The 13,004-nt window shown below is 42.6% G+C and overlaps 1 protein-coding gene across 2 annotated transcripts in view; it reads left to right on the top strand.

The window, feature by feature from the left end:
- Nucleotides 1-846: 846 nt before the first annotated feature.
- The window catches only part of plekho2 (pleckstrin homology domain containing, family O member 2), a 31,734-nt gene continuing 19,576 nt past the window's right edge, over nt 847-13,004 (top strand). For both annotated transcript variants that reach the window (XR_013789612.1, XM_079496716.1), the window contains exon 1: nt 847-1,046. Coding sequence is in view for 1 of the 2 variants with exons in the window: in XM_079496716.1 (XP_079352842.1) it covers nt 1,035-1,046 (12 nt within the window). In the remaining variant the exon portion in view is untranslated. The remainder of the gene's footprint in view (nt 1,047-13,004) is intronic.

Below are 13,004 nucleotides of genomic sequence, written 5' to 3'. Positions count from 1 at the left end.
GGCATATCTTTTCAAAAGGGGGTCCGCGGGCTAATTAGTGTCAATTTGGGGGTCCTTGACACTGGGCTAGAGAGGTCAGGGGTCATCAACATCACCATGCATCCATGCTGGCTTGTGGTGGACATTTATGACATATTTATGACCCCTAAGCTTTGCACATAACTTTAATTAGGTTACTGGAAAATTCTATACAACACATTCATTAACCACTTCAGTGACCCCGGCTATATATATCAATAACGCACACACTACACACATTTTAAATCAATAATTAAACACACGGAGCTAGGACTCATGCAGGTGCAGTTCATCAAAATCCCCTGTGGGTGGCGCTTCACTGCAGGGCAGGGTGCTTTTCTGTCAGTTTTTTCTGAAATATAGTTTGATGCATTTGGTGTTAATATGGACTGAATTATGTCATCTTAAAAATAATAAAAATAATAATAATAATAATAATAATAATAATAATAATAATAATAATAATAATAATAATAATAATAATAATAATACTTATTATTATTATTATAAATAATATTAAATAATAATGACAACAAATCAATTTCACACACACACACACACACACACACACACACACACACACACACACACACACACACACACAGAGAGAGAGAGAGAGAGAGAGACTCAGAGAGAGAGAGAGAGAGAGAGAGAGAGAGAGACTCAGAGAGAGAGACTCAGAGAGAGAGAGAGAGAGAGAGAGAGAGAGAGAGAACTCATTCAAGTGTGTCTAAGACATTTGGGGACTTACCCGGAAACCAAACTTTTTTTTCTTCGAACTTTTTTTCGTATCTCTCTCTAGCTCAGCCTCAGAGCAGAAGAGGAAAAGAGACAGCTACGATAACGTCAAAACGCAACACACGCAGTTCCTTATTTGTGTCTTTACGTGTCATGTTATTGTTGGACATGTATCGACGAGGTGCGACGACCATCAATAGGAGAGATCAGTGACGGGAGTGTCTTGGTCTGTCTGCAGTCACACATAACGGATTCTGTAACGGCCCAGTGTTATCATCATGGGAGATGATGTGAGTATAGCCTACAACTATATATATATGACTGTATATGTCTGTCTGTCTGTCTGTGCACACATAACGGATTCTATAACTTAGTAGGCTATACGTCTGAGGGAATCGCAGAAAACAAATTATGGTGCGATGTATGTACAGTAGGCTATATGACGTTGTTTAGTTGGATTCTTTACTCGCAGACAACTTCGGTCGTATAGTTGTAGAATAGCACCGGTTCGACTTCTAACTATAGTACTTACAGGCCCACTAGGAAGTTCTGAACTGTTTAATAGTTTTTGTTTTGTTTTTGTTTTTTTTACAACATTGTATTAATTTCAGTGAATGGGTTTTTTCATCATCACCTATAATACAAAATACACAATTAAATGCATATAGGCTTACACTCGCTGCATTCGCTACAGTGATGTAGCCTACTTGATGTCAACATCAGTTCTGTTGGCAACAAACGCACCTGCCAACCAACCAACCAGCCAGCCATCCACATCCTGCTTCATCAAGGGGCCTTGCATGGCTCTGTCATGTCATGCATGCACATGTATACAGAGAGTAGCCTACTCGACCCCAATACTTTGAGTAAGAGTACAGGCATTACTGTGTACAATTTACATCTCCACTGCTCTGTCTACATGTTACTCAACTTTTAAACTGCATGCTTAAAGTACAAGTCAAATAAATGTAGGCTACATTTCTTATTTTTCCACATCAACGAATTGCTGATTTTCAGGGGCACCTGTTTTTTTTTGGGGGGGGGGGGCTTGAATAAGACTGAGTGATTGATTGATTGATTGATTGATTGATTGATTGAAAGATTTATTAACAGATTGGAGATTTACAGTACATTTCAAACACAACTCAATATAAAACTGTTAACTGTGGATGACACCATAAAGCATTACACTTGTTTACAATAGGGTCCACCATGTTCAATTCATCATTCATCAAATCATCATAGAGGAGGTAAAAAGGTAAAAAATACATGAAAAAGGGGTTGGTGGGGGAATCAGATTTTACGGGGGCCAGTTTCGAATTGCAGCCGTCCGTAGGTGCCCTTTGAGAGCGCATTTGAAGGAATCAAGGGATTTGCATGTCGCATTGCACATTGTTTGTTGAACTCCCTCCGGTGTTATGGGTGTGGAATTCGTTGACATTTAGGAAGTATTTAGACAGGTACATGGGTATCTTGGTGCTGTATCGAATCTTGGGGACCAGACCCATTGCAAGATGCTGTACTCTGTCATCAACCCTAAGCCATTCCAGCCTATCAAAGTGGGCAGGGGTGAGGTGGGTTCGGGGAGTGAGGCCAAGTAGTAGTTTTGGGTAGTTTGTTTTGGGAAGTCTGGAGCCTTGTTTTAAGGGCCTTAGAGGTGCTGTGGTACCAGGAGGTGCATGCATAGTCGAAGAAACCTTGTACGAGGGCTCCTAGGCTAGCTGTTAGGGTCTTCAAGGTGTTTTTGTTGACCAGTGAGGAGATCCTGTATAGGAATCATGTTCTTTGTTGGTGGCCATTTTATCACCGGAAAGATTTGCCTCCAGGATGGAACATAGGTAGGTAATTTTCGCGTGATAATATTGTCACCCACTCTAACAAAGAAGCCACCTGCCTTTCTGAGATTACTATTTGCTCCAAAGAGAATGGATTCAGTTTTTCCCAGACAAATATTAAAAGTCCATAGACTTGGCAGCCAGCTGATGTCATCATATGTCTGAAAGGCAGACGTTGCGACCCTAAAAAAAAAACAGCCGACCTAAAAGTACAGTTAAAGTAATAAAAAGCAAGGCTTTTGCACACCTACAGGCGACAGGTGCGTAGGAGAGGGTAAGGTGCCCGACAATGAAAAAGAACAAACACCCGCACACTGTCTTCAAATGCAGTGAACCAACTTTAATAGGGAAACAGCAAAAGTAAAATATTTGTCTTGCAAATACAGATCCTCTGAATCTGTAGCCATACTTAAGTACAGCACTCAAGTCCATTTCATCATCATCATCATTTTTCTACCGTGGTCGAGATCATGGATTTCACATTGCCACGCCAGACTTTCCGGTCCTTCATTGCCATCCCCAGTTCCTGCTTACTGATGCATGTGTCCCTAGCGATGACATCAGGGAACGACAGTTTTCTACCTCTGGTCTGCTTTGAGGCAGGACTCCAGAGAAGAAGGGAAGATTCAGTATAACCTCATTGTCAGCGCAGTAGCAGTGGCCGGAAAACTGTGTTCTTCTGGATCGGACTAGTGAAGAAACACAGGGAAGGTTGCCGTATATTAGTTGATGGGTGGCTCTTCCAAGACAGATTTTGCGCTCTCATTAGAAGGCGGGTGTAAATGCCATCCAACCGTTTCTCTAGTTTCTTTGAAAGTGTCCATGTCTCGGAGCCATAGAGTAGAATCGGCTCAACGGTTGTCATCTTATTAAGCTGGGATGACCAGATCTTATGCATGTCATTGCAGGCTGACCAGGCCATACCCTTCCTAGTTTGAAAGTCCTTTTGGGAAGAAGATATATGAACCCAAATACTTGTAGTCGACTCGTCAACCTGTTTCAGAGGAGTGTTGTTAAGTGTTTTTATAATGTGGTTATTGTTGGATTTGCATATACGTATTCAGTTTTCGTCTCGTTGAGATAAAGACCAACACAGTTGGTGGCCTGCTCAAGAGACTGAAGGAGAGCCTTTACTCTGTACTCTACTTCTGCATATAGAACTATAGGCCTATAGCTGTAGTTCCTAGTATTTCCTCATTAGAAAAAAAAGCTCTAACATCAAAGCCTCAAAGCAGAAGTTTAACAAGCTTAGCCTAAATGTGGCTAACAAGATAACAAGATGTTGGTTCAGAACGTTTGTTGATGTTGACCAATTCACCTGCACACTGTTGCACATTTGTGTTGCTGAAAGTCTTATAGTTTCACTAGTCCAATGGTTACCCACACTTTTCAGCCCGTACGTGACCCAAAACAGAAATAAGATATTCGCCCCGGGACTGGACCAAACGAGTGAAAATAGCAGATCTAAGAGCTCACAACACGGCACGAAGCATTATAGTATTATAGTATAGTACTAGTATAGATCACTATAGATTCACTATCGGCTATTTTCACTTACTCACTACTCAAATGTATGGAATTTCTTAGATGTTTCTTTTATTTCTTCATGAAATGACAGAGAAAACATTTTTGTTTTTAATTCATGAAAAGTTTAGCCTTTTTGGGAATGTTTTTTTATTATTATGTTTTGAAATAATCATAACTAAAAAAAACAAATGTAGGCCTATAGGAAAAAAACTAAGGGGACCCTGCATAACAATGCCCGTCACCCAAAATTGGGACCCAAAATTGGGACTAATACAGTATATAGTCCCCCTTCTGAGCTGATCAACGGTGCGTATAACCATGCAAAGTGACCATAATCCATCTGGTTTCAGAATGATAGATGACCACCTACAGTAGTACAGTTACAGTATGTCACATGGTTTTATTTAGAAGGTGAGCTTTTTTACAGGACAGATGATGATAGATTATCACCTACTACTACTACAGTACAGTTTACAGAATGTCACATGGCTTTTTGCAGAAGGTGAGCTTTTTACAGGAAGCAGCAAACTTGAGAAGAAAGAGGAAGTTGTGAGAAAGCAGAAACCCACTGCCAGGGCCTATACCTACATTAACATGTGTGTATTGGCGGATTGCATCCGCGCCGCACCCTTTTATTATGACACTTGTAGGCCTACACAACAACACCAGTCATTTGATTATTAGATACATGGTCGCCTATTTACAGCCGTGTCCAATAATGAATAACTTAAGACACTAGAGATGATTGTTAAATTACTCATGTTTTCACTTTCACTACAAAGTTATGTTATTAGCTCACCCACACACCCAACTTTTAGACGAGAGTAGTTTAATATTTTATAGGCTATATATATAGAGCAGTGATTCTCAACCTTTTCAGGACACGACCCCCCCAAAATAATCATATTCTAACTGGGGCCCCCCACCCAGAGCCATAGAGTAAGACAGAGTTATGACAACTCCGTTCACTTCATGGGGCCAGGCTCTTCTACAGGGCAGCGGGAAGATATTTACAGTAGGAGGTGCTGAATGTTTAGCAGGGGGTGCTCACGCGCGTAATGCGCGTGCACGCGCATTTTCGTACATTTTCACGCAGAAAAGTGGCTTTTACCACACGCATGAGCAAACAGGCAATTAACCAGGATAAGGCTCCGATACTGTGCATACATACAGCATATGTATTAAGCCTAGTAACAGAAATCTGTTTTGAATAAAATTATTATTATTTTTCCCCTCCTGTCCGAGGGGGGGCTGTGCCTGGGGGGGGGGGGGGGGGGGGGGGTGCTCCAGCCCTAGCCTGGCGCAGCCACACTTCACCCGCTATAATACATAGACCTCTATTGAATGGGGACAACCGGAAGTATTGAATGGGGACAACCGGAAGTTTCCGGAATGCATTGGAGTCTGTGGCCTCGCGCGAGTACATGAACCACGTGACCGGGCTGTTTTCTGCCCCCTCAATGTCTTACTCTGTGGCTCTGCCCCCACCATGCATGATAAGCACTTGGAATTGTAAAAGTTGAGGCATTAACCTCTTCACGCTGCGAGGCGTTGTGAGCTTGTAGATCGATTATTCACTATTCTCCTATTTGACAACTTGGCCTTTTTTAAACGTATTAACTTGTCACTTTACTGCCATCTGGGCATGCATCATCATTCATTTTGTACATAAGTGTAGTAGACGAGATCAAAATAACTTTAATAAATAATACATTTTTTTAAATTAAGTAATGCATATGTTTAACAATAATTTTAATGGATTCAAAATAATTCAAATGGATCGTTACGGGTCCATTTGGTTTCATTTTACACTCTCAAGAGTTAAATATCTATATGGGTCCGTTTGGTTACCAACTCTCCATCATTTGGCTGGGCACTGGGGGACCACCTGGAAAATGTAGCGCAAATCTTTGAGTATATATTCTTTCAGAGCGAACGTTTTTAACTCAAATCTTTGCTTCTGGGGGGGGGGGGGGGGGGGGGGGGGGTCCCTGGAACAACATATTTTCAGATGGGGGTCAGCGGCCAATTACATATAGCCTATTATTGGGGTCCTTGACATGAAAATGTCAAGGACCCCAGGGTTAGTTCAGATAGTCCCTGTGGTAAGGTTAGGCAACACTGCTGTTCAGGCAGATATTAAAGGGTTAGTTCAGATAGTCCCTGTGGTAAGGTTAGGTTAGGCAACACTGCTGTTCAGGCAGATATTAAAGGGTTAGTTCAGATAGTCCCTGTGGTAAGGTTAGGTTAGGCAACACTGCTGTTCAGGCGGATATTAAGTCAGCATTTGTTTTTCCACTCCAGAGTTGAATCCAAGTGGAACAGACTGGTTGGGGTTTTGGGTGGAAAGTGTTTGGCTGTGAGTGAGTGACACCCACCCACTACCTGGCTCACTGCCCAGTCAGTGGCCAACTTGCTCCAGGCTATATACCGCCAGCTATTAGGCTATATCTTTCTGTCATTTCAGACGATTTGCCCATCTTATATTTTTGAGGGGACGCTAGCCCCTCCTATGCCTATAAGCTTTGTCTGTTTGTGTGTACCAAATAACGATGATTTGATTGGCTGATTGATGATGATGTATGACGATAAGAGCGCCCCTCACACGAGTGTGGTTTTTATCAGCTTCCAGAGCTGATCAATGATCGGGTTTAGTAGCGATGTAGTGGTGAGATTTTCATGATTGGCTGGCCTCTAAGCCAATGGGAGACTAGCCCTATATATATGGCCAATGGGACACTAAGCCCCACGGCCAATGGGACGCTAAGCCCTGCGGTCAATGGGACACTAAGCCCGCTCTCCTCTCCCCCACACAGCACTGCAAATGCGACCTCAGAAAGCCCCACTATAGGTACAATAATATGCTTAAGAAAATGGAATGCAAGCTGATATATAATGACTTGAGTGATTTTCTTGTGTTTGTTATCGTGCAACATATTTGCGTCTTTTCCCTTCCAGTCACTGCAGACGAACCACTCCAGCATACTAATGGCTTTTGTCTCTGCTCTCTGAGTCATGATCCCTTCTTTCATTGGCGTTCCAGTGACCCAGAGTGCGTGCTTGTGACGTGGTTCATGGCCGCTCTGCCCTGACCCGTCCCGTTGCGCGCCAGGGGAAAGCACACTGGCACATTATCTGTCACACGCAAAACAATTAACCCCTCTCTCACACAGACAATCGCCCATGAGCTCCCCGCTCCCCTACAATGGGCTGCGTGTGTGTGTGTGTGAAACTGAAGTTCCAAAGTACTGAAGCAGTGTTGAGATGAAGCACTCTCTCTCTCTCTCTGGGAGAGTGCTTTTGTGTGTGAGAAAGAGAAAACCAGCATATCATTGGGGGGGGTGGGGGGGTGAATGTGTCTCTGGGGGGGGGGGTCTGTCTTTCTCCAGGAGGCCAGACATGGAGACAGTAACAGATATGAGCTGCATGCTTATTTTCAGATATAGATCCAATTTTCTGTTTGCCTAATAAGCAGCGGTCATCGCAAAACTATTTTTTATTTTTGCCACGGACATGCAAAACGACCGGACAATGATATCACCAGAAAGGCATACTGTAAAGAGCTATATAGCCCTGAATGACCCTGAAATGGAACCAAATGGACCGAGACTGGAGTTACAGACCTGTTACAGGTCTGTAACTCCGTCTCGCTCCATTTGGTTCCATTTGTACACTCTCAGAGTTAAGGGGGTGGTGGAAATAAAACATTTGAGAACCACTACTAGTTGGACTCCTAATGTGCCATAGGCCTATGTGTCTAGTTGGACTCCTAATGTGCCATAGGCCTGTGTCTAGTTGGACTCCTAATGTGCCATAGGCCTGTGTCTAGTTGGACTCCTAATGTGCCATAGGCCTATGTGTCTAGTTGGACTCCTAGTGTGCCATAGGCCTATGTGTCTAGTTGGACTCCTAATGTGCCATAGGCCTGTGTGTCTAGTTGGACTCCTAATGTGCCATAGGCCTATGTGTCTAGTTGGACTCCTAATGTGCCATAGACCTATGTGTCTAGTTGGACTCCTAATGTGCCATAGGCCTATGTGTCTAGTTGGACTCCTAATGTGCCATAGGCCTATTTGTCTAGTTGGACTCCTAATGTGCCATAGACCTATGTGTCTAGTTGGACTCCTAATGTGCCATAGGCCTATGTGTCTAGTTGGACTCCTAGTGTGCCATAGGCCTATGTGTCTAGTTGGACTCCTAATGTGCCATAGGCCTGTGTGTCTAGTTGGACTCCTAATGTGCCATAGGCCTATACATGTGTCTAGTTGGACTCCTAATGTGCCATAGGCCTGTGTCTAGTTGGACTCCTAATGTGCCATAGGCCTATGTGTCTAGTTGGACTCCTAATGTGCCATAGGCCTATGTGTCTAGTTGGACTCCTAATGTGCCATAGGCCTGTGTGTCTAGTTGGACTCCTAATGTGCCATAGGCCTATACATGTGTCTAGTTGGACTCCTAATGTGCCATAGGCCTGTGTCTAGTTGGACTCCTAATGTGCCATAGGCCTATGTGTCTAGTTGGACTCCTAATGTGCCATAGGCCTATGTGTCTAGTTGGACTCCTAGTGTGCCATAGGCCTGTGTGTCTAGTTGGACTCCTAATGTGCCATAGGCCTGTGTGTCTAGTTGGACTCCTAATGTGCCATAGGCCTATACATGTGTCTAGTTGGACTCCTAATGTGCCATAGGCCTATGTGTCTAGTTGGACTCCTAATGTGCCATAGGCCTATGTGTCTAGTTGGACTCCTAATGTGCCATAGGCCTATACATGTGTCTAGTTGGACTCCTAATGTGCCATAGGCCTATGTGTCTAGTTGGACTCCTAATGTGCCATAGGCCTATGTGTCTAGTTGGACTCCTAATGTGCCATAGGCCTATGTGTCTAGTTGGACTCCTAATGTGCCATAGGCCTATGTGTCTAGTTGGACTCCTAATGTGCCATAGGCCTATGTGTCTAGTTGGACTCCTAATGTGCCATAGGCCTATACATGTGTCTAGTTGGACTCCTAATGTGCCATAGGCCTATGTGTCTAGTTGGACTCCTAATGTGCCATAGGCATATGTGTCTAGTTGGACTCCTAATGTGCCATAGGCCTACAGTATGTGTCGTAGTAAATCAGTGTCATACATATTGTGAAGAAAACCTGGAGAGACTTTCAGTAATTGGGTCTCATGATCAAAATAAGAACATTATAATGTTGTGTAAAAAAAGAAAATCTACAATTTAACACGAACAAGACCAAGTCTTTGCCACAGACACATTTGTACGGACATATTGAGACGAGCCTTGACGCGTGGGCCGCTCGTTGCGATGACGTCGATGAAAATAACGACGCCGTTAGTCGAGGAATGATCTCGCCCCTCCTGGACATATTGATGAACCCTACTAAAATAAGCATTTGAGACCTCTGCTTCCCTTCCCCTGCTCCTCGTCTCGTTCTGTTATACTTATTTCAGCCTCTGTTCCTTTCAAACGTGGGCAGTGGGGTCAAGGTGTCCTGTGCTCAGAGATGAAGCCACTGAGGTTTTGTGGTGAGTAGAATCTTGGCAGGTCAGCACAAAGCCCAATGAATCCCAGATGCTCTGTACGCCCTGCACCCTGACCTAACATTTATAAGGAACACATGATGTCCATTATAAGGTGTTGCCTCGCACAAAATCCCCGTCCACTTCTTCCTCTCACTTTAACTCCGTTTCATATCATGGTCCATTATTTATTCGGCATTTGAGCCACGGACCACCATTTTGATGAGATTTAGCCTCTCAGACCCAAAACTAAAGAATATTTTGTTGTCGTTGGATAAGATTTTGTCTACAATGAGAGACAACAGGCAAACATTGATCAAAACAACAATTCTTCTACATTCTCTTAATTGTTTAGACTTCTTGTAAATTAAGTAATGCAGATGTTTAACAATATGAAAACAGGCTGTTCATTTTACACTCTCAAGATCTAGTTAAAGATCTATAAGGGTCCATTTGGTTACCAACTCTCCATCATTTAGCTGGGGACCACCTGGGAATCCCTTCAATAAAGGACCACTGGTTGAGAACCACTGCTTTAGACACTTAAGATCTGAGGCTGATTCTAAATCAGTTTTCTGAAAAAACCTATGCTGCTATGATGATCACCGGTTATCATGTCAACGACCCCCAAAATTATGTATTTGGCTGCTGACCGCCACCTCAAAATATTTTGATGCGGGGACCCTCCCAGAAGCAAATATTTGAGTTAATATAGACTAATGTTCGTTCTTTGTTCGCTTAAAAGTATGTATATAATATATTCAAATATGTGCTATCATATATATATATATATATATATATATATATAGCTACTACAATACAAAATTACACAGATGCTTGCAGCTTTCCCGGTCTTAATGTGTTAAAGGTTATTCATATTTTGATATACACTTGGAGAACAAAATATTGAGGCAAAATTGAGGCTGAATGTCATCAAATGGTGGTCCGTGGCTCAAACGCTGAATATATATATATATATAATGGACCTTGTTATATGAAAAGGGGTGAAAAGCACTGCAGTAGAGCACAAAGAAGATACAGACCTCCTGTATGTCATGAGTCACAGTTTGTCATTAGCATGCACGCCTTCCTCGCTGTTAACAATCGGCACGCTTTTGCGCGTGACAGCGTCAGAGTTGACCTGCATGAATGTTCACACTTGTCTAATACACACCACCACAGATGAGAATGTCGAACAGATTGACCTGAAAAGTAATTTCCTCTGTGTGACTGCATGCACTGCAGCCGTTTTAGTCATGGCTAAAGTACAGAGCAGGCTATATAACTTCCTGTGCAAGACCAAATTTGGAGCCCAGGGCTGGACTGGGACAACATTTTTTTCATTCATTCATTTTCACGCACATTTTTTATTATCCAAATTGGTCCACAATTCCATGCTGTATTATTGATGTTGGTACCATACGAGAGATAACAGGCAAATGTTGATCAAAATAACAATTCTTCTACATTCTCTAATAGAGCGTCGCAGTCCCGCCCCCTTTCAGAACGACGGGGGCACCAGGAAATTATTCCTCATTAATTTTTCCCATAGACTCCCAAGTATTTATTTAAAGGCATTTAAGCCTCGGGCGAAGCCAACAGCCGAGTTGACAAATCATGACAATAAACATTTTTTTGCGACGAACAAAAAAATTACAGTGAGTGCAGAGTCTATTGTAGTGTAGTTGAAACGTTACATTATTATTCCTATGGAGTGTACAGTAGTTGGAACAGAGTGAGAGCTACAGTATGTAGTTGGTGTTAGTAGCTGTGCTGTAGTTGAAGACATTACAGTGAGTGCAGAGTCCGATCTATTGTAGTGTAGTTGAAACGTTACTGTATTATTCCTATGGAGTGTAGTTGGAATTGAAACAGAGTGAGAGCTACAGTATGTAGTTGTAGTTGTTAGTAGCTGTACTGTAGTTGAAGACATTACAGTGATTGCAGAGTCCAATATAGTCTATAGTTGAAGACATTAGAGTCAGACCTACAGTTGTTGTTAGTAGTTGCACTGTAGTTGTTAGTAGTTGTAGTGTAGTTGTTAGTTGCACTGTAGTTGTTAGTAGTTGTAGTGTAGTTGAACCAGAGTCAGACCTACTAGTTGTTAGTAGTTGTAGTGTAGTTGTTGGTATAGTTGTACTGTCGTTGAACCAGAGTCAGACCTACTAGTTGTTAGTGTAGTGCATGTAGTTGAAGACACACTGAAAGCCAAGTATGCTTTAACTGCAGCCTCTCCCTGCCAATCTGTTATGAGGATTCTACAGTACCACACCCAGAGGCACGCACGCACGCACGCACGCACGCACGCACGCACGCACGCACGCACGCACACTATGTGGAAGCATTCCTCTGTCTCTCATCTGTGTGTGTGTGTGTGTGTGTGTGTGTGTGTGTGTGTGTGTGTGTGTGTGTGTGTGTGTGTGTGTGTGTGTGTGTGTGTGTGTGTGTGTGTGTGTGTGTGTGTGTGTGTGTGTGTGTGTGTGTGTGAGGCACGCACACAGACGCACACATAGGCTACACACACAGGGTGTTGAGGCGTTGTGAGCTTGTAGATCAGCTATTATCACAGTTCAATGTTAGTTCGTCACTGTCATTTTGGGAACGTCAAGATTTCTGTGAACTAATGAGTTACAGTTTCATTGTAGCTTTGTTATCTTTTGCAGCAGCTACAAACGTCGGATGTATATCTTTGTATCTTCATGTCGCTATAGCTTCCATTGAAAATGAATGGTAGACTGTATCTTTGTATCTTCATGTCGCTATAGCTTCCATTGACAATGAATGGTGGACTGTATCTTTGCATCTTCATGTCGCTGGCTTCCATTGACAATGAATGGTAGACTGTATCTTTGCATCTTCATGTCGCTATAGCTTCCATTGACAATGAATGGTAGACTGTATCTTTGCATCTTCATATCGCTGGCTTTCATTGACAATGAATGGTAGACTGTATCGTTGCATCTTCATGTCGCTATAGCTTCCATTGACAATGAATGGTAGACTGTATCGTTGCATCTTCATGTCGCTATAGCTTCCATTGACAATGAATGGTTGACTGTATCTTTGTATCTTCATGTCGCTGGCTTCTATTGAAAATGAATGGTGGACTGTATCTTTGTATCTTCATGTCGCTGGCTTCTATTGAAAATTAATGGTGGACTGTATCTTTGCAGCTGCCCATGTGCATGTGGACTATCTTTGCAGCTGCCCATGTGAATGTGGACTGTATCTTTGCAGCTGCCCATGTGAATGCAGCATTACTCTAATTAATATATTTGTTTACCTATAAGTGTATATATCATTATCATATTATCAAACGACAACAAAATATTCCTTAGTTTTGGGTCTGAAATGGTGGTTC

Source organism: Electrona antarctica, assembly GCF_951216825.1.
Source record: "Electrona antarctica genome assembly, chromosome: 3".
In the NCBI taxonomy this organism is placed as follows: domain Eukaryota; kingdom Metazoa; phylum Chordata; class Actinopteri; order Myctophiformes; family Myctophidae; genus Electrona; species Electrona antarctica.
The sequence above is the reverse complement of the archived record's forward strand: the minus strand, read 5'-3'. Positions and strand labels throughout refer to the sequence as shown.